The sequence below is a fragment of the Podarcis melisellensis genome, assembly GCF_964234715.1.
Source record: "Podarcis melisellensis genome assembly, chromosome: 5".
Taxonomy (NCBI): Eukaryota; Metazoa; Chordata; class Lepidosauria; order Squamata; family Lacertidae; genus Podarcis; species Podarcis melisellensis.
In genome coordinates, this window is record NC_138537.1 from 99884484 (window position 1) to 99907019 (window position 22536).

At 46.9% G+C, this 22536-nt stretch overlaps 1 protein-coding gene and 1 long non-coding RNA gene across 2 annotated transcripts in view; both read left to right on the forward strand.

Annotated features, from left to right (window-relative positions):
- The window catches only part of LOC309371027, a 176986-nt gene extending 154861 nt beyond the window's left edge, over nucleotides 1–22125 (forward strand). Inside the window, exon 2 of the long non-coding RNA XR_014168793.1 lies at nucleotides 20378–22125. This is a non-coding gene — a long non-coding RNA (uncharacterized lncRNA). The remainder of the gene's footprint in view (nucleotides 1–20377) is intronic.
- Nucleotides 5312–9982, forward strand: LOC309370539 (cyclin-dependent kinase inhibitor 1B-like). The gene is made up of 3 exons (XM_081912380.1): nucleotides 5312–5837; nucleotides 6862–6995; nucleotides 8691–9982. The coding sequence occupies exons 1-2, from the start codon at nucleotides 5336–5338 to the stop codon at nucleotides 6981–6983; spliced, it is 624 nt and encodes a 207-aa protein (XP_081768506.1). The 5' UTR covers nucleotides 5312–5335; the 3' UTR covers nucleotides 6984–6995; nucleotides 8691–9982.
- Nucleotides 22126–22536: the final 411 nt, after the last annotated feature.

The window sequence follows — 22536 nt, forward strand, 5'->3', positions numbered from 1 at the left end:
GACTCAGAACCTTTGGGTAGAGGCCTTGGCACAACTGGAGTCACAGAATGCCAAGTAGGTGAGGCTAGAAGTGGAAAGGCAGCATGCTGGGGCTCAAAATGAACTTGAAATGCCAAGGTTTGGACTTGCTTCTCAGGCCACCAGTCAGGTTCTTTTGCAAGTTGCACAAGCTTGGTATGAAGGCAACAGGTCTCCAACTTGTGTGAAGCCCAGCTACTGGTATTCAGACACCCAGACTCTACTTCTGCCCGGGAATCTGCTATTAAACATTTCTCTAATTCAGGGTGGCCCTCTGGAAGTTGTTGGGCTCCGGCTCCCATCAGCCTCAGCTGGCACCGCAGCATGATCAAAGGTTAAAACAGAGCAAAGTGATATAAGTGGCAAGGGAGTGATCATTTTTATTTACACAGAATGACAAACTTTAAGGATAGTCCTTAGCTTTGTAATAGATCCAGTTTAACTCTTCCACTGCTCACTTTAGACTCAACTCTGCTGAACTCATTGGGGCTGACTGTCAGGTATGTAAGCATAGGCATTAAATGCCAGCCACTAACACTTTCCTTCTATGCCTTTCTTGAACAAAGGATATCACAGTGTGCACAGAAAATTGCCAAAAGAGACACAAGGTGTCAGTTTTTACCCCATCCCTTGGAGCAGGAGCAAACTGGCTAAAGCTGGCTCCATAGAGGGGGGGGGTCTTAAATTAAAATCTCATGGTGGGTTTTAATTTCATGGACCATCTTACCTGCCTTCATGACACAAAACCACAAATTGTAAACAGCCTTGGATGGTTAACATCCATGGCAGGCCTTGGAGCTCATTTTTCACCTTAGAGCTCATTTTCCACCTTTCTTCTCTCTCTTTCCTGTGCAGATGAAACAAAAATTATCATGCCTGGAGCTCAGCCCCTCCAGTACCTTATTCATTATTGCCTGGTAACAAAGGCATCTGATTGCCACACACACATATTTCACAGGATTTATACACCACTTAATCATCAAAACCTCTAAGTGGCTTACATAAAATATGCATTAAAATTACTGAAAAAATCAGATTTACATGTCTGGGTTGACTTGCTTAAACAAATAAGATTTTAGCAGGTGCTGGAAACAGTACAGTGAAGGCAACTACTGAATATCAATGGGCAGGGAGTTCCAAAGCGTTATTGCTGTCACATATGAACAATTGCAGACTTTGGACTTTCACATTTCAGCAGCACCCTGTGCAACACCAAAATTCAGTGCCCCCTGCCTCTCGCCTTCTGTTGTTTGTCCTTCTTGAGGCACCCCTGCAGTGTCCTCTCAGATCAGGGCCCAATGCAGGCGAACCAATCATGCTACCCTAAATCTGCCTCTGATATGAAGAATCAATTCATTGCTGTTGTGGAACAAACATTATGTAGTACTTGTGAAAGTGCCAGTTCCTCAGACTGAAGTGGTTGGGTCGTTAGGTAGTTTTTGAAATAAACTGGTCTCAAACTATTAAGGGCTTCACATACCAATAGTAACCCTTGAATACGGCCTGGAACAACGCCCCCAGTCAGTGTAGGTCTCTGAGCAGTGGTGCAATATGCTGAAAGACAAGCACATGTTTGCAAAGACGAAGTATATTCTCCAGGAAGCCGTGACTGGCTGCAACTCCAGACTTACAACACTTACAACACTGAATGATGACTTACCTGTGTGAAGGCACCATCACAAATATAACACTACAAATGGAATGTCCTTTCCTTCTCACATCATCACCATCATCATCATCAATTAAATACATTTGTATACTGAGATCCAAAGATCTTAGGGTGGTTCACAGCATAAAAAGGGTGGTTCACAGCAATGCCTTTTAATGCAGTCGGTTCACATATTCCACAGCCAAAAATCAAGGCCTGGCTTTTCATGCATATATGTTCATCATATGATTTCTTTATATTTGAGAACTCATTTAATGATGGCTGTTGAATGCTTTAAATGACTTCATTGAAAAGCAGGTATAAGTAGTAGTCTTAGGGGAAATGTGCACGTGCTTTTATATCTATGCTGGCCTGTCCACACATAGAGAAGACTACGTACTTAATGTTGTATACTACAAGAATAGAGCATGCCTGTGTGAACCAAACCCAAGTGTACAGCAATCCATGTGTGAACGAAGCTTTCCGACCAATAGCAAACTTGGGTGACAAACTGATATTTCCTTCTGCAAACGATTGTGTGCAAATGTGTGTGATCATTAACCTCTGGATCAGCTCCATCTGACCAACGTTTCTGCTCCACTCACTAAACTCTGGTTTCAACAAGGGGAGAAATATATAATTTTACTGTGCGAAGAAGAAGAAGAAGAAGAAGAAGAAGAAGAAGAAGAAGAAGAAGAAGAAGAAGAAGAAGTGGTGTCAAACTGTAACAGGAAAATTTCTCCCTCCTCTGCCTTGATTGGATAGAATCCTTTAAGGGTGGGGTAATTGCAGTTGCCTTCTTCATAGTAATAGGAACTACTTGGACCCATCCCTTGTTGGCTGCTGCATCTCTGCAATGATCAACTGTTCCAGCCTTCCCTCCTAATCACTATTGCAGAAACACAGCAGAATTACAGTGGTATCTCGGGTTACAGACACTTCAGGTTACAGATGCTTCGGGTTACAGACTCTGCTAACCCAGAAATAGTACCTCGGGTTAAGAACTTTGCTTCAGGATGAGAACAGAAATCGCACAGTGGTGGTGTGGCGGCAGCGGGTGGCCCCATTAGCTAAAGTGATGCATCAGGTTAAGAACAGTTTCAGGTTAAGAACAGACCTCTGGAATGAAGTAAGTTCTTAACCCGAGGTACTGTACCACTGTACTAGCACTTAGAAGAGTCTGCCTGTTTTGTCTTTGGATGAGCCACTGCTTAGGGAAACTACTGCCTTTCTTCACAAATGGTGCTTTCCCTTTCTCCTCCTCACCTGAAAGGAGCAACACTGTGGCAGGTTTTATTTATTTAACACATTTATATTCTGCTTTTCAAGGGACATTCTTAGTCAGCTGGCAATTTACATTCATTAGATTACCTTGCATGCACATGGGGGGGGAATCTTTGATAGAACACAAATTTCCTCCAGAAATGTTACAGATTATTGGAATAAATGTTATGTGCCAAAATTCTAACTAGTCACCACAAATAAATAACAAGTAATTATACACATACATCAACCATCAAGCACATCAGTTCACCTTTCTACAGAGTGGCACATTCCCTAGGCATGGTGTGCATTTCTCAGAGACAGTCGGAAGCAATATTCCATCCTAACTGGAGAAGAAGCTTAATTAAGAGTACTTTTGGGTGCCAGTCATCATGCCATCTTGTAGATCAATGTCCCCCCAAATTTCTGGTAGCTGATGCTCACTTTCTTTCTGAATAAAACCTGGAAGCACACTTCACTCAGCTCCTGATTTTTTTCTTTTCGAGTCTACATAGGTCACTCTTCTGAATGTGCCTCCAACTGGAAGGAAAGATGCAGAGCTGTGACTCATGCAGAGCTGCTATGTGCAGCCTCTTCTGGAGTTATCTCTGCATTGAGAATCCAGTCCTGGGCATAGCCAGGGGTTGCAGGGGGTCTGCTGCTCCTCAATCAAGTAAACAAATAACCTAATATCTAACAGGCAGCATAGTTAATAGGCTACACAACGGCCTTCTGCCCTGCCTCTGGCCCTTCAGGCATGGGGGGCACTTGTGCCTCCCCAGCCAGGTTTCCCCCATTTCTTTGGCTCCAATCTGTAATTTAGGCACCAGGAGAACATGTTCCTCTATAACACAGCATGGGCCTTTAAAATGTGTTTGTGTGCGCGTGTACTGGTGTATTGGTTTTTCTGTTTGTTTGGTTTTGTTGTCTTACCTGTTTTGTCTTTTTGTTTTGTATTTTTATGCTGTAAACCAGGGGCCAGCAACCTTTTTCAGCTGTGGGCCAGGCCACCATCCCTCAGACCATGTGGTGGGCCGTACTGTATTTTTGGGGGGTGGGGGGAATGAACGAATTCCTATGCTCCACAAATAACCCAGAGATGCATTTAAAATAAAAGGGCACATTCTACTCATGTAAAAACATGCTGGTTCTTGGACCATCCGTGGGCCGGATTGAGAAGGTGATTGGGCCGCGTCTGGCCCCCAGGCCTTAGGTTGCCTACCCCTGCTGTAAGTGACCCTCTGATCTTTGGATGAAGGGTGGTATAGAAGCTTAATAAATAATAATAAAATAATCTCGTTTCAGCTGCATGGACTCAATGAGAAAAAGAGGGAGGGGAGAGGGAGGTCTCCACCTTCCCCCCATTTTGAGTTCCTTCCATTCCATTCAGCTCTCTTGTTAGCGCGGAGGAAAAACTGCAGTCGGAAAACCACCAAGCAGCAGCTGCTCGCAGGACCCGGAGGGCGAAGAGCTGCAACAGACGCAGTTTTATTTGTTGTTTCCAAATCTCAATCTGTTCCGGCATTTTGGCGTTTGTATGTTTTCAAGTATAGCTGTGAATTTCTCTCGATTTTATTGTTTTCTCGCTTTGAGGGATTTGTTTGCTTGCTTTTACAATCCAGCGGTGTATAAATTTCATGAACCAACCGAAGGATCCGCTCGGGGGCGGAAGGACGAGAGGCCCCTCCCGGCTGGGAGTCCCCGAGGCGCCCCGGCGGCCCAGCAGCAGCCCGTCGGCCGGGCGGCGGCGCCTCCGTCCCGGCCCCTTCACAAAGCGGCGCTCGCTCCGCCGGAGCCCCAGCGCGGCGACGGGGCGGCGCCCGAGCCTCGAGCCAATGGCGCGGCGCCTCCGTTTAAATAGACGGGCCGTGTCAATCAGCTTCTCCTCCGTCCGCCTCCCTTCAATCGCCATATTGGGCCACTGGCTGAAAAAAAGGCTCCTCTCCCCCCCCCCCCCAACACCCGCACAGAGCGAAGCGTTGACATCGGGACGAGGCTTTGGGCCAAAGGCAGGATCCCCGGGCAGCCCTCGCCTCCCGCCGCCCAGCTATTTGTCCGGGCGCTGCTGCTGCTCCGCTCCCCCCCGCCGCCTCCGCGATCTGCTTCCTCCCCCCCCCCCCCCGCTGGTGCACTTGGTCCGCAATAAGACATTCCGCTTGCCCCCCCCCCGCGCCCCTCCTCTCCGCCTTTCCCCGCCTCTGGCTTATGCAAGGGCTGCTGCTGCTGCTGCTGGGGGGCGGGCGGGGGGGCTCTTGGATGTGTTTTTGTTTTGAAGTCTTCATCTCGGTCGGGCTCCGGTTTTAAACCCGCCCGCTTCGCTCTCCCCCTTGGCGCAAGAGCCCGGGCGCGGGGCTCGTCGGGATCGACCGATCGGCCGGCGGGCGGCGGCGGGGACAGCTCCGGGCGATGTCCAACGTCCGCCTCTCGAATGGGAGCCCGACGCTGGAGAGGATGGAAGCCCGGCAGGCGGACTACCCGAAGCCGTCGGCTTGCCGGAGCCTCTTCGGCCCGGTGGACCACGAGCAGCTGGCCCGCGAGCTGGAGAAGCACAGCCGCGCGCTGGAGGAGGCCGGCCGGAGCAAGTGGAACTTCGACTTCCAGCGCTGCCAGCCCCTGCCAGGCAGGTACGAGTGGCAAGCCGTGGCCCAGGACGCCCTGCCCGACTTCTACAGCAGACCCCCCCGGCTGAGCCGAGGCCGCGCCAAGGCCGGCAGCCAGCCGCGCCGGGGGGGCTTGGACGGCCGCGGCCCCGCGACGGCGCTCCGGCGCGCTCAGGGAATCTCCGCCGAGGAGGAGGAGGAGGACGCTGCCGCCGCGCGGCGGCCGGAGCAAGAGACGGGAGCGGCGGGCGCTGCCGCGGATCTAGGGCGCCAGAGCCCCGGGCCAAGGAAGCGACCTGCTGCGGACGGTAAAGTACCCACTTGCTCCCCTCTCCTTCGGGGCTGCATTGAGGAGGAGAGAGCTGCCCGTGACCTGCGTTGCAGGATCCGACCAAAGGTCCAGCTAGTCTAGCGTCGTAGCGCCAGCCAGGTGCCGCTGGGAAATCTTTCTGTTTGCTCCCCGCGCCTGGCAGTTAAACTACCGGTACTTCGAAGTATGGAGGCTTCATTAAGCGAACTCCTGGGACTCCGTGGATTTTGTTTTCTTCTTTTTAAAGCCAAGCCAAGCAGTTAGCTGAGGGAAAGGACATCTCTTTGCTTCCAGATGGATTTGATTAGGAAGCGCACCCTACTTACTTGTTCTTGATCGGTTGTATCCTGCCCTTCCTCCACGGAGCTTAGGGCAATGCACTTTGCATTACCAGTTATTTGAGGCACTTGTGTTAGCTGTGCTTTTTAAAGGTTGCAGTCCTCAGGATAGTTGTGTAGGGAAAGTCTCCCATAAGGCAGCAGGGCAACTCCAAAGCATAAGTTGACCAGGAAACCACAACCCAAGCTGTCAGGCAGGCTAGGTGGTTGCACTGAAATCGATGATAGTGACTTCCACATATTTGGGGCTGGGGTGTTTTAATCTTGGGGATATTAAGGTTACTAGTGAGCTTCAAATGCCACATCTATTTTTTCCTGGAGCAGTTCAACTGAAGCCAGTGGGACTACTCTAAAATAAGTGACTTGAAAATGGTTGTCTACCCTCATAGGGAGGTGAAAGGTTCGCTGGGCATCAGATTCCCTAATCCAATGGCCTGGGCTCCCCCTGCCACCAACCCAACTCTACAAAACTTGGTATTCTTTCTGATGCAGCAGATAGTGAAAGAGACCATGCAACTTTGTTGCCCCATCTTTCCTGCAAATGGCAGATGACTCAAGGAGTGGCCTATGGGATGTGTTTTCTCCCACCCCCTTCATTCGACTGCCTCCTTCATATTTAGTACAAGATCCGGCAGCAAAAATATTTTTAACATTAAGCTTCTTCCCCCCCTCCACCCCTCCTAGATTCCTCTCCTCAAAACAAAAGAGCCAACATGACAGAAGAGGCTATTTCAGAAGATTCTTCCAGTGCCTGCTCAGTGGAACAAACACCCAAGAAATCCAGCCCAAGGCGGCATCAAACGTAAATTGTTTATTAGGTGGGTTTCCTTTCCTGATAGCATTTAGTGAAATCTCTACAGATGGCAGAAAATGAAGGATGCATTACGAGAGCACCTCAGTACCTTGCGTGGATTGAGCTTCTCGGTAAACCTTTGCAAATTAGTCAGTGCAATTTTGTCAAGCTGAGGGGATAATATCAGAACATGACTCTAGTGTGTCTTTTTTGTAATCTTAAAAACACACCTACAGCCTGATCCATACCACTTTTACTCACTGATTTCAGTGGGAGTTACAGTTTAATTAGAAAGTAACCAAAACCTGGAGAACATATTTCCAATTAGGGTTTGTAACCCTATCCGTGCTTACTGGGAAGCAGAGCTTCATTAAACTCCGTAGGACTTACTTCTGAGTAAATTTGCACATGCTTCATTTGTATTTACTGTTGAGCTGATAGTCACATTAATTAATGAGTGTACTAAAGAGATTCAATTTCCCCCCCACTTATTCTTATTCTACACTTAACTGTAATGAACAATGTTGTTCTGGTTTAATATTAATGGACATGTTCAAGCAAGGCCATTCTCTGCAAATACTGGTTTTGCCTTCTTTTAAAATAAAGTATTTCTTCAGCTCAAATATGTAGTCTAATTTGGCTTTTGGATGTGGTGAACCTTTGTCTACCATCCTTAAAGAGCTTGCAGCCCAACACTCTTTACTCAGAAGTAAGCCCTACTGAGTTCAATAGAACTTGATAGTGAAATGAGTTTAGAACTTTGTCTTAATAGTGGTGACACAAAGCTACCTGGGGAATAAAAATTCTTAATTAAAGAGACAAGAGTATAGGAAATGCAGCCCCTGAGTAGAGTTTTTAGAGCAGTAGTATTGTAAAGAAAGTTGACAAACATGACCTACAAATGAGTAGAAAGGTTAAGCTTTGGAACCAGATACTTTTAAAGAAATCCATTCTGTTTGGGTGAGCAGGGGCAAGTGTGTAAATTCAATTGTTTCTGTTGATTTGGTTATTTGAAAGAAAAATTGCATTAAAGAAATTGGGAGTTTGCAATTAGTTTGTTTTCAGTGCTTCCCCATCCCCAGAAAACAGCCAAAATTAGCAGTGCCTCACAACAATTTAGATGTACCTACAGGTAGCCGTGCCAACCTTTGATTTGAAAAATACTGTTCCCTTGAGTGGAGTTGGTAGTAGGGTTGGGGCAGACAGAGCCAGTGCATGTCTCCCCTCCCTTATTTCTTGTCTGCTGTCATCACCTCTGTCAAAATATAGATTGCAGGTTTCTTGAAGGTAGGGACCTATCTTGATGGACATCACTGGTGTGTGTGTGTGTGTGTTTCTTTCTTTCTGTGACTAACTGTGGTCTGAGCTAGGATGAAATCAGGCATGTGATGCGTGTTGCTTAAAAGAATCTGGAGGCTTCTATCAGAATCTGACAGAACAGAGTTTAACCTGACAAACAAATATGGTTCTATTGGATAGGCTATTAAAAAACACATACAAAATTGGTTGGTTGGGTGAGACAAGTTATACTTAACAAGTAGTGATTAGTTGTACACAGATTTCTGCCCCACATGCAAAGTAGAACCTTGATCCACCTCTAGCAACAATGTTGACCAACTGTGTGTTTTGATAGCCATTTGTGACTTTTTGTACCCTTAATAATGAAATGAGCTATTGTAGTCTTCACTGACTTAATGCCTGCTCTCTTCTTTAATTTCAGAATTAAGAACATTCATTTCCTTGTTCTTTGAAGGCATCAAGTTCATGAAGCAAGGAAGATGCAGAGTTTATATATGAAAAAAGAAAGAAAACATATCACTGATTCTCCTCAGTGGAGAACTTGTACACGCACTGAAACAAAACAAACCCATAATTTAATAACACTAAAGTCGGGCACTTTTAAAAGAGCTGCCTCTTAAAGCATTGGATGTAGCATTCTGCAATTAAGTTTTTCCTCATTTGCTTCACTGTACTACCTGTGTATATAGTTCCTACATTATGTAGCACATAAACCTCTCCTTGCGCCCCCCCCCCCTTTGGGGTTAGTTTGTTCTGGGAAAGGGTGGGGTGGTAAAAGGTGATGGGTTCAAAAATCTGCTTCCAAGATCCAGAAATCAGAGATTTCTATGAAGAGAAGCAGCATATGTGTTTATTTCTTAAAGATGTACTGTCCCTATTAATGGAATCTAAAAATCAATGTTAACACTGGCTACAGCAGATTGATAGAATTTGCTGGTGAAATTTCTACTTATTCAGAGCATGTTTCAGTGGGAGGTTTGCCTATGCTAAATCCCACTAAAATGAATGGCAGTTGTGGAAGACATCAAGCTCACAGCAAGTGCAGAAGAATGTTCCATGGAATTGTGCCCTAGACTTTATGGGGGAACTGTGTTTCCATTATGTAGCAGCATAAAGGCTCCTGCTCCTGCTCCAGGACCCTTTAAGTGTTCAATTCTATTTCTTTTTATTTTTGCCACCTATAATATATTACTATAAATGATTTCAAAAGTAATTTATAAATAAATCAGCTGAATAGAATGGAAGGAAAATTAGTAAAACCCTGAACTTCAACCTTTCTTCATCTCACTCACGTCCCTGATGTTCATGGCTGGGTAAATGAAAGAAAAACTACATCTTTAAACAGTATTTTTACATTGCCTGTATGTTTAAAAAATAAAAGTTTTGAATTGTACCTGTGTACATAACTTTGTAAAGACACTGAGAAATTATACTAACTTATTTATGTTAAAGATTTTTTTTTAATCTAGAAGATATTTTCCCATAAAGCCAAAGTGGCCTGTGTCTTGTGCATTTGTAAATGCTCTATTTGATAGGGTGTGGTTTTTTAGTTTTTATTGGGGGGGGATTTGTTTTGTTAATTAATATGGCTGTGCTTAAATGATTGCAGACTGAGCCAAGTTTAATATTTTTTTGTAATGTGTGAAAACAGTTGCCAATTGATATTGTTTTACATCAAGCAATCAATAAAGAAAACTGCCATATAAAAATATATATATGTTAACTAATTTTTGTTGTGTGTTTTATAAATCCTGAAAAAATAAGGGATTTCTGCCACTTCCCAAATATATACACTGGGTCTATTTTTCCTCTTCTTCAATGTGTAAAGGTGTATCCAGCCAGAGTCCCTCTCTCTAACAAGGCAAAGAGCAGCTAAGGGGGATTTACACTGGGGAAACAGTCAGTGGAAGGAAGAGTTAACCCCTCCTTAAGCCCTGCAAGCCAAGTCCAATAAATACACAAACTTCTGCAAGCTTTAAAAGATAGCAAGTAGACAGTACTATGACCATCACAGTGGTACCTCGGGTTAAGAACTTAGTTCGTTCTGGAGGTCTCTTCTTAACCTGAAACTGTACTTAACCTGAAGCTAATGGGGCCTCCTGCTGCCAGATGCGATTTCTGTTCTCATCCTGAAGCAAAGTTCTTAACCCGAGGTACTATTTCTGGGTTAGCGGAGTCTGTAAGCTGAAGTGTCTGTAACCCGAGGTACCACTGTACATGCAGTCCTAAGTGTGTGGTAAGTTGAAAGGGACTTACAGCACAAACCTAATGCTGCCTACTCAGAAGTAAGTCTTATTGAACTCAGTTGGACTTGTTCATAGGTCAGTAGCCTAGCTCCCTACTAAATAATACGGTTTGTATAGTCTGGAAGTGAAATTAAAAAACAAACAAAAAACCCAACCCATGTGCAAAAATGGGTCAAAAATAGTACCCACTCTAGAATCTGCTGTCCAAATAATCTGATACGGGGGAAACCCAGCCTCACACGTAATCCCTGCCCCCCTCTTCTTTGCTTAGTGCTAATATTCTATGCTGCTGTAAACTGTAAGAGGTGAACATTCCCGGAAATTACCTCCCATGGAAATAGGAAGCAGGAGTATCAGTCTTGGCTCCTAACACACTATATCCCGATTCTTAACCTAAAGGCCTTTTCAATTATTTCCCAAGCAACATCATAAAAACTCCCGGGTCGGTTGGTGACTAGTTGTAGCAGGTAAGACTAGCTCCCATTGCCAAAGCCGTATTTCTGGTGGGAGGGAAATGCTTCCTTGCTGTGTGCTGGTGTGGGACCCATGCCTGAGCTGTGGGACAGCACAGCATAGCCGCCTTAAGACTCCAATAATTTGCCTATTTCAATGTGTTCCACGCTTATGGCTCCTACCACTGGCCATGGCAATTTATGCCATGATCCATCCTAGCAGGGACCCTCACAGAGAGGGACGGGAACAGGGCCTGCTGACCCTCTTGCTATGTGCCTTGCTGCTACTGGGAACTGGGAGTCCAGACACCTTTCCTTCTTGCCTGGGTTTGCTCCCAAATTCAGTTAAGGTCTGAACAAGATGCTAGGATTAGGATTAAAAGCAATCCAGATCTAACTGAGGCTGGGTACACACTGGTTCCCACCAGTGGTTTGGGAAGCTGTGTACACAGGCTGTTGTCTACAATCCACATCTATCCAGCTGTTTCTAATGGGATATTACATTTTGCTGTGTCTTCCCCTCAGTGAGCTTTGATCCAAATTGAGAAAAAGAATGACCTAGCTGTGTTAAGCCAGTAATGTGTACACAACCCGCATCTGACCCATTCACTGGAAAGTTATCCCATACAAATTTAATTGAAATGATTGCTGTATTTACTTTAATTGAGTATGTGCAGAAAAAACTAGCTAGTTCATCGCTCCATGTGGCAGGGTGCAAGGAAGTTTCACCATTTAGATTGTTTTACTTCAGGCACCAAAATGTCTTGCACTGCCTCTGCCAATAAATGCTTCACTGGGTAAATTTCTGTATCCCACATCATGGTTAAAGCAGCAATCCCCCAATTCAAAAAGTCAAGGGTCCTTTACTGAACAAAAAATCGAAGCACACTTCATTCTTACATCTTAGAAAGTTTAATTTTTGAACATTTGCAAAAACATAAAGACTACCTGCCAGACCCCTATGAATCACTATTCTGGGGATGCCGCTTCTCAGGGCAGATAATGGCTGCATCTCTGCATCAGAAGTGACTGGATTATCTAATAGCAGCCAATAGAAAGAGATGAGACAAAACCATCCATCCTCCAAATGAGTCCAGGTAAGAAGGACTAGAATAAACTAGAGCTGTAGCAAGCAGCTTTCTCTAAAGGTTGATACCTTGGTTATACAAATTCATTTGTAATTTATTTCTCATGGCACTCTGGCAGTTTCCTTGAGCTCAGAATTTAGTGCAATTAAAAGCGGGGCGGGGGGAGTGCTAGTCAGCTAGTGAAATGTTAGCAATCACATAAATTCTCCCCTTCCAAACCAGTAGGATAGGCTAGTTGATGACCAATCCTGTGTGAGAGGCAGGGAAGAAAAGATCTCCCAGGGTACAAGGCTGGGAGAAGAAAGGGAAGCTCCTAGGTGAGAGCTGGGAGGGCTCACCTTTTTCTGTGTGGAATAAGAGTTAAGATCTACCTATTGGAGAGAACTTTGCATCTCTAGCTCTCTCTCTTTTATGTTTTTATTTTTGTTTAGATTAGTTTGTCTTTAATGTATTATGAAAAATCTCAATAAAACTTTTTTTTAATAAAAAATAATCAGTGCACTATATGCTGGCAGAATAAGCTTTTCTAAAAATGTTTTTTAAAAAACCCTTGGCACTTTTGAAATCATTTCACATCCAAGTTGTTCAGCCTGAAGCACTCAACTGTGCTCAATTCACCATGCTGCACAGTGGATCGAGAAAGAAGTTGAACCTAGCCAGCATTCACACTTTGCATCTAATTTTAAATCACCATTATGAAAAGAACCATCTAAGGAAAGCATGCATTTCTTTGGAGGGATACATGATCCTGTAGAAACAGATAACTTTCAGATGAAGAAACCCAAAACAGAGAAAACCCAAACACCACCATAGGAAGAGAGCAGTGAAGGAAAAAACACACACAAAGCAACTAACATACAAATAACCAACCAGAGACTGGAGGTGAAACTAAGGACTTTTTGGGTGCCTCTAAACTGTTCTATAACTTGGCAGTACCTCTGCAGAGCACAGTTATAGCCCTGGGACCATAATTGTATCTGTTCAGTCATAACTTGGGCTGCTTCACATGTGCACATTCATCACAGTGATTGTGATGATCAAAAGCACACAGTGAACCTTCAGTGTTTGAAACGCAAAGCTTTCAAGCTTAGGCCTCACATGCAGGTAGTGGAGCCCTGAGGAGGCAGAACTGTGGTGTTCTGACTGCAGGTGTGTCTTACAGTTCTGAATGCTTCCCTATGTTAGAAAACAGAACAAAAACAAACGCCAAATGCTAATAATAATAAATTTATTATTATTTTATTATTTATACCCTGCCCATCTGGCTGGGTTTCCCCAGCCACTCTGGGCAGCTCCCAACAGAATATTAATACTACTAATAATAAAGTGATAAAACATCAAACATTAAAAACTTCCCTAAACAGGGCTGCCTTCAGATGCCAGAAGGCCCTCAGAGCTGGACGTCAGTGTACGATGGAGATGCTCCCTCAGGTGTACAGGACCGAGGACGTTTAGGGCTTTAAAAGTCAGCACCAACACTTTGAATTGTGCTTGGAAACATACTGGGAACCAATGTAGGTCTTTCTGGACCGGTGTAATATGGTCTTGGTGGCCATTCCCAGGCACCATCTAACTGCCGCATTCTAGATTGGTTGCAGTTTCCGGTGTTAGGATATAGTTCCGTTCCACCTTAAAAGGGAACAGGCATGACTGTTATGTGTCACATGCCTTTTTACATCCAGCACTGTATGTAGCTTTTGTTTTCTTCCTGTTTGCTGGACACAAAGGGAAGCAGACATGTTTTTCCTTTGTTCCTGAACTATGCTGAATAAACGCCTGTAAATAATGCTTACACATGTCTCTGTCCACCACTTCCATTGTGAGAAGATTTATTCACTCTGCTGATAGAGCGTGCCAAGTCTCTAAAGGTATCTGAGGCTTGTGTCGCTGTTTGATGCTGTTCCGTGAACCGGAGATCACCCGGCTGCCGGCCAGTGGCTGGAGCCAGCCTAATGCCCCCATCTCCCCGGCAGCATCCCAACATCTGGGTCACCTTCAGAGGTAGCCCCACATAGAGCGCATTGCAATAGTCCAAGTGGGAGATAACTAGAGCATGCACCACTCTGGCAAGACAGTCTGCAGGCGGGTAGGGTCTCAGCCTCCATGCCAGATGGAGCTGGGAGACAGCTGCCCTGGACACAGAATTGACCTGCGCCTCCATGGACAGCTGTGAGTCCAAAATGACTCCCAGGCTGTGCACCTGGTCCTTCAGCGGCACAGTTACACCATTCAGGACCAGGGAGTGGCCCCACCTGCCCGCCCCATGTTTCCCCAAAACAGTACTTCTGTCTTGTCAGGATTCACCTTCAATCTGTTAGCTGCCATCCTTCCTCCAACTGCCTCCAGACACTCACACAGGACATTCATCGCCCACACTGGTTCTGACTTAAAAGAGAGGTAGAGTTTGGTATCAACCGCATAATGATGAACAACCAGCCCAAACCCTCATGATCTCTCCCAGCAGCTTCATATCAATGTTAAAAAGCATGTGGGAGAGGACAGAACCCTGAGGCACCCCACAAGTGAGAGCCCAGGCGTCCGAACACTCATCCCCCAACACCACTTTCTAGACATGACCCAGGAGGAAGGAGTGGAACCACTGTATAACAGTGCCTAAAAATCACTGCAACCCCTCCCCCCCATGGCCTGAGTTACTGTGCGTAAGAGAAACCTGGTGAACAAACAGTGGCAAGGACAGGCCCATCTGTTTTATCCAATCAAGTCTCTGTTACACATGCCAGGTCAAGTCCTCCATCCACGATCAGGTCACTTACTGGAAATATAAAAGCACAGTATGGTACACGGTGGGCTGCATCTCTCTGATAAGCTCGGGTAGTTTTATTAATAATACTTGCAAAAAAGTTTTCCTTCCTTTTCTTTAACATGAGTGCACATTCAAAAATGGCACTCCCTGCACCTGGAGTCTGAAGTGGTACAGTCCACTCTTTCCCCTCAGGATTCTACTGTGAGTCTCACCTATGTAAATAGGCCAGGCCATAGTGAAGTCTGGTCTTCCCTTTAGCAGCCAGTTACAGGGCAGACTTTGGTCTTTCAAATTTCAGTGGCGTCCTTGCGAGGCCTCCAGACTCTTGCTTTCTGTTCTGCTCAATCCACTTCATCGTAGCTGTGACGCCTTGCATTGTTCTCTAGGCTCAGCGTCCAGTGCAGGGGAACCAGTTGCACTGCCCCAAATCTGCCTCTGTTATTTGGGGATTGGTTCACAAACACCTGCAATATCCTGAAACAACACAGGGAGCCTTCGTGGACAGAAAAGGCTCCCAACTGCAAAAGTTACAGCTGGGCACAAAGAAGCTGTTATGGGCTGCATGATAATGGGGACAGGGCTAAAAGTGGGGCCCTTTAAACTTGTGTTGCTCTTTCACAAGAGTAATGCCTCAATAGGGAATCAAGGAACATCCATAATTGTGTTAATCAGTGATGGGGTGCATGTCCCACGGCAGGCTTGGAAAAAATGAACTCTGTCTCAAGAACTCAGAAAAGAGCTTGGTTTATTCTAAACTCTCTCTGGACTCTGCCACCCTAATGATGTTGTTGGGAGCATGGTGGGATCTGACCCTTTTCTCACCTGCACCGAGCTTCCTGTGCCCACTTCCCCTTAGTTGCTGCTTTGGCAGCGGGGGGGGGGGGGGATGGAGCTCTGTGGTTCACAGTTCAGTGGCAGAGCACCTGCCTTGCATGCAGAAGGTCACCGGTTCAACTTCTGGTATCTTCAGGTAGGGCTGGGAGAAGATCCATCTGGAATCCTGGAGAACATGTCAGCATAAACAGTGCTACAATAGATGGACCAATTGTTAGATCAATCAGTGGAAGGTCTCCCCATCCCTCAGCACCACATGGGATGCTACTAGGTGTAAAGAGCACTAGACCTAGACAGGGCTGTCTTTAGCATATGCACCGCAGGGGTGCAAAGATCCGCCCAGTGTCCCCAAATTAACTTTTATTATGCCTTATGTAACTATTATCATTTGAGGAATAGCGCTCATGCCTGCGCGGCTCCAAAAGGAGTTTTTTTTTTGTTTTTTTTAAATTTAAAACCAGCTTTTCTAAAGAAGACAAAGAACACACTGGGAGTCGGTGTAAAGACTCCATGCATGCGCTCATGGTCGTAGGGAGGTGTCTGAAAGATGAGATGGGTGGGCATTGTGCGCATGCGTGGGAGAGCCATCTTGTGGGAGCAACCTTATTTCTAGAGGAGCTGGGAGGGCCCTTGCGAGCGTGCATATACAAGTCCTTCTTCTGGACCCTGTGCACGCTCCTGTTGCTAGATAGGCACGTTCTCTTTCTGTCTGTCTCTCCCTCTTTCCTGCCACTTCCCCTCCTCCCGGCTTTGGTGTGCGAGACTTCTCAAAGAGCTCTCCCTGTACCAGCATTAGCAGGCAGGTGGTACGAGATCAGTCATGTCAAAGGTGCCACTGACCCCGCTGTCCCATAGCAGCTCAATACAATACGCTTAGGTGGCTGCAGCGGCGGGTGCCTGGCGCCCCTCAGAATTCGGTACCCAGGTGCCCTGCACGCCTTGCACCCCGGGTAAAGATGGCCCTGGACCTAGACCTCATTAAAAATCACATAACTTTTTAGGGGGTGATCATGCCTGCCTTGTGCTATGATCCCAGCAACAGTAGGATTTTGGTGGCAACACTAAACCTCAGACTGTATAACTAAAGTTACCTACCCAAAAGTATTCCAATAATGCTATTCTTAAATAAGTTGCTATAAGGGCAACCTTATAAAAATCTGTTCTGGGACAAAGACATTTTGTTACTTGAGGCAGAAAATCCAAATGGCACATATTCACACAACCATTAAAAGTCTTGCCAACTTTTTCAAAACAGGTCCCTGCTTATATGGCTTTAACAGCAGCAAGATCTGTAAAGATTAGCAGGGGAAATTCTTATCTCCATGCCATGAAAGCTTCACCTGCTTATTTCAGCAGATCAAGCTACAATTAAGGACATGAAGGCTGGCCAGAATGGCTTTTTTCCTGATCTAACCCTACTCCACCCACCTAGTCACTAAAACAAACTACCAGGAAGTGTTCTTATCAAAGTCACACTACCTTTTACCTTATCGCATTTTACGGGACTGATAGGATAAGATGGAGGTGTTCCCAACTATGCTGCCCTGGCTGCCCTAGAAATAAGGTGGGATACACAATTGTGATGGGGGACATGGGTGCTGTGGTCTAAACCACTGAGCCTAGGGCTTGCTGATTGGAAGGTTGGTGGTTCGAATCCCCGCAACAGGTGAGCTCCCGTTGCCCGGTCCCTGCTCCTGCCAACCTGGCAGTTCGAAAGCATGTCAAGTGCAAGTAGATAAATAGGTACTGCTCCAGCGGGAAGGTAAACGGCATTTCCATGTGCTGCTCTGGTTTCACCAGAAGCGGCTTAGTCATGCTAGCCACATGACCCAGAAAAACTGTCTTTGGACAAACGCCGGCTCCCTTGGCCAGTAAAGTGAGGTGAGCGCCGCAACCCCGAGTCGTTCGAGACTGGACTTAACTGTCAGGGGTCCTTTACCTTTACAAATGTGATGAAGTAAACCATTCCAGCAGACCAACCATCCCTTTTTATGTCTGGAGTCCTCTCAAATGACTAATGTGAACATATGAATAGTAAAACCATTTCCACAAAGTTCTAGTCTACTCTCTTTGTCCTTTCTATTTTATCAAGAAAGAATATTTTTCAAAGATGGGTTGAGGGGAAAGCTTGTGGAGCTGTAAATATCAGCAATTGCTTCCTGAATGTGTGGGGGAATATGTGACTACAGTGGTACATACACTTCAGGTTACGTACGCTTCAGGTTACAGACTCCGCTAACCCAGAAATAGTACCTCGGGTTAAGAACTTTGCTTCAGGATGAGAAATTGTGCGGCGGCAGCGCAGCAGCAGGAGGCCCCATTAGCTAAAGTGGTGCTTCAGGTTAATAACAGTTTCAGGTTAAGAACGGACCTCCAGAACGAATTAAGTACTTAACCCGAGGTACCACTGTACTGGCATCTACAATCACACCCATATGAGTAAACCCCACTAAACTCAGTAGGACATATTTTGGACAAATATGCATAACATTGAGTGACAAGCTGTGGGTGTGTCTGTCTCCTCTGGCACTGACTCCTGCTCAGATGGGCCCCCACTTTGAGGTTTTCTACCTCAAGTGGTATATAAATTTAAGAAAAATAACTAAATGCATATCCACCAGTTCTGCTTATACAGTCATACCTTGGGTTGAAGTAGCTTCGGGTTGAGCATTTTCAGGTTATGCTCCGCAGCGACCCGGAAGTAACGGAACGCCTTACTTCTGGGTTTTGCCACTTGCGCATACACAGACGCACAAAATGATGTCATGCGCATGCGCGGAAGCGACGAATCGCGCACGTGCAGACGCGGGTTGTGTTCACTTCAGGATGCGAATGGGGCTCCGGAACGGATCCCGTTTGCATCCAGAGGTACCACTGTATTGCATCTACCTTCAGTTAAGAGGCTGCTCAGTGCCGCAAGTACCCATTTCTACCACCCCACCCCACTGGACAAGTAATCACAGGAGTAGCAACTTTTAATAATTCTGTAATGAAAAAGTGAAATCACACAATTTAAAACTATGTCAACAGGTTGCATGGCCTTTTGACCCCCCCCCCATAAGCTTCCCTGGGTGACCTTGGGCCTGTCACTCTCTCTCAGCCTGGCTCACCTGCTGGGGTTGGGGTGAGGATAAAAGGGGGTTCTGGCCAGGATTGGGGGGTCCCTCTCGCCCTACCCTCCAATGCAGGCAGAAAACCATCCTGTTTCCTCGCCCCCATTTCTGAAGGGGCTCTCGGGCGCCGCTACGCAGCTCAGGCCTTGGGGCTCTGCTTCGAAAGGGGGCAGAAGCCCCCGCAGTGATTTTCTCTAATACCCCCCCCCCGCTTTCCTCGTCTTCCTGCCAGGAGTCCAGGGCGCCCCCGTTTCCTGGGCTCGAGCCCGAAACGGAGGCGAACCGAAGACCCCCAAGCGCCTCTTTTCTCCAGGCCACGTTTCCTCGAGAAACCCCCTCACGGAGCCGACAAGCCACACGAACGGAGACGCCGCGCCCCGCTCGTTACAGTCATCCCCCCCCCCCAAAAAAATCCGGGGATCTAAACATTGCTTCATGCACCGTCAGCGAAAAGAGCAGAGCCAGGTTCGCCTGGAAGGCGCGTGGACGGGGAAGAGGCCCCATTTCATGAAAGGAAACCAGCGTTGCCGCCGGGAAGGATTTCTCGGGCCAGAGACAGAGCGCGCCAAGCGGGGCTTCGGGAGGCTTGAGGGGGAACAAGCGCCCGGGTCTGGTTCTCGCGCCTCAGCCGCAAAGCAAATGGGACGCGGGCGGCCGAGAGGGAGCTCCGAGGAGGGCACGCCTGCTTAGAAGTAAGCCCCACTGGAACCAGCGGCGCCTGCTCCCGAGTAAACTGGGCTGCCCTCTCGGGCTGCGCGGGGCGCCCCGCCCAGCTTAGTGGTTGTTGGCGGAGAAGGGCCGGGAGGGCGAGAAAGCGGCCGCCCAGTTGCTGTTGCCTCGCCCGGAGCCGAGAAGCCTTTTCTGCCTTTGCGCTTGAATCCCCGAGGCGGAGGAGGCGCAGTTGCAGCTCTTCGCCGCCCCGCGCAAAAGGGTAACCACAAGCATGGCGTCTACAATGTGGCCCAGCGGAGCCGCCGCCGCCGCTCCTCCTCTTCCTCCTCCGCTCCCTCACCTCGCGGCAGCTGAAACCCCGCGGATTTCATCGGCGGGATTTTTATTTTTGAAGACAATCTTCACAAGCGGAGCCGCCGCACCCCGACGGCCGAGCTGCCTCTTCCCTCGCTACGGGTCTCGTCCGCTCGCCTGCCCTTCCTGGCTCGCCCACTGGCCAGGCAGGCAACTTGAAGGGGAGAGAGAGAGCGGCCTCCTCCGCCCGGCCTGACGCGCCTGCCCAACTGCGATCGTGGCCGCGTCTTGCTCGCTCTCTGACCGAGGCAGCCAGAAGCAAAGAGCCGGGCCCCGCGCGAAGGAAGCAAGCAAGCAAGCGGCGCTGGTGCGTCGCCCGGCCCGCGAGCGCGGCGGGGCCCGACCGGGAGAGAAGCCGCTGATTTGGCCTTGCGGGCTTTGGGGGCTGGCCAGAGCCAGATCGACTGGTCAGATCGACTTCCGGGGGGTTGACGTCCCAGCAAGACCGACTTTGCCCTGATAGCAAGATACCGGGCGTAGTTTGGAGGGTGCTAAGTGTGCAACCCTGAGATGGGAAGCTAGGTGTCTCGTTTCTGCAGAAGCCTGTCGTTGAGGTCAGTGGTGCTCACTCACATAGCGTTCCAGCTAAATCAGAACCACAAATTCAGAATTAAAATAAGTTACAGTCAGTGGTGCCTGGCTGTGTGGTTTGCAATTTGAAAACAATCCCGATAGCATTATTTCCAATGCTTTACATTTTTATGAAGAGAAGAGAAACAAAATAAAGCTTCCCCATAGAAAGAACCCACAAGCAACACATACACAATATATTGAACAAACATAAAAAATTGTTGTCTCATACTGAGCAGGTTGGTGGTCCATCTAGCCTAGAGCTGACACTCTAACTGACAGCAGCTTTCCAGAATTTCTCTCCCAGATTTATAACCTGAAATCCTTTGGCGGAAGATTGTGTGCTGTGCAGCTGTGGGGCTCTCCCCCTCACCTTTCCCCACCCCCTGACTCAACACACTCTCTGCATGGACAGTCCTTTTTTGCAATGTTCTATACAGGGGTCATTATGTTATGGAATATGGGGCAGGGTCCCAATGCCATGTTATTTCCTCACAGCTGTTGCCCCTGCTTCCTCATTTCTACCATGGATGGCAAGCAAGGAGTGTGTTGCAGGGGTGGAGCGACCAAACAGTTAATAATTTGGTGGATGTGGAATTTCTCCATGCAAGAAAGTGGCTGGAGCGATAGAGAACAATCAGAGCAGAAGGTAGTAAGCTTTGTTATGATTGGGTGAATGGCCGACAGGTCAGAAATTCTGTGTTTGTTGGTTTTTAATTCAAGTTGACAACTACCCTTTTGACTGGACTTGCACCTGTGTTGTTAACAGCAGGCTGACAAACTGAACTTTAGCAAGAAAGCTTCTTTTCCTCCTCTTCTTTTTCTTCACAAAATGTGCACGTGACTGATGGAATTCAAGATATAGTGATGACCACTGGCTTACATGACACATATGAAACCACAGAGAGATAGAGATTCATGGATGGTGGGTCTGTCAGTGTCGGTGGGGGACGGGGGGGGGGTAAGGGCGTGGCCATCTGTTCAGAGGCAGTTTGCTTCTCAGTGCAGACAAAAGGGGCTGGCCATTGCCTTTATGCGCTCCTTGGGAGCGACCAGTCACACCTCTCACCTTGCTGCCATTAGAAACAGAACAATGGTGGCCTTCTAGTCAATCTGGCAGGATGGTTAAAATAAAGTTTATAAAGGCATAGAAAAAGACATTAGAAAAGAGATGGCAATTCTAGTTCCAGAAGGGTGTGAAATGTAGAGATAAATGTGGTGGATAAAAGGCTGAACTCCAGAGCGATAACTGCCTGCTTCAAATCTCACCTATATTCAAGAGGTGGTCTCGGGCCATCTCTAGCCTCAGCTTCTTGCAGGGTCATCATGAGGTTGTAACAAGATAGTGTTTATCACACCCACTGAACACTGTAAAGCATTATATAAATTATGATGCTGGTGATAATCTTTTTTAAAAACCTGTGACAAAAATAAACATTTTCTCTCTCCTTCAAAGCTACTCAATTCAATACGTGGTTTAGGTTGTGTAGAACTCAGCAAGGCTTAACTTCCAAGTAAGCATGGAGAGGATCAGGCTGCACTACAAAAAACAAGGCAAAGCAAAAAACTCCTTGCCCCCAGATATCTCTCCCTCCCATCACCTTTCTAAAAAGGCATTACAATTAACAATCAGTCAACATGGGAGTTTCCCTCTGGCTTACTGAGGGTTTACCAAGGATGGGGAGTGGTGAGTAAGATCTAGCAACGGACAGAGGATTCTTCTCTGTGTAGTAATTAAAGAAGCCTCTTTGTCTGCTTTACTATTTCTGCCTTTGAAATTTATTTCTTTAATCTCATTCAGATCTATTTCGGGGGGGGGGGGATGTGGCCATGGCGCCGGACTGGAACGCAGGAGGGAGAACCAGTTTCCTGCAGTTCAGACTTGCTGCCTATCCTTTGGGCATGTTGTTTAAATTCTGGATGGTGCCCTAGTTTTGCTTCTTCATCCTCTAAGGGCACTTTTACCCGAACACCAAAAGAATAATTTCTATTTCTCATGTTTAGAACGAGAACTTAAAAATGACAGTGGCTAGAATATACATTGCACATAAAAGCTATTTTAAGCCAAAAGCAGATAATGAGCAACAAGTGCAGAGGCCCTTAGAGGCAGTGGAAGCTGGAAAGGTAGTTTGCTAGGTGAGGTAAAATGGCCTGCTGCCGAGGTGTAGCAGGGG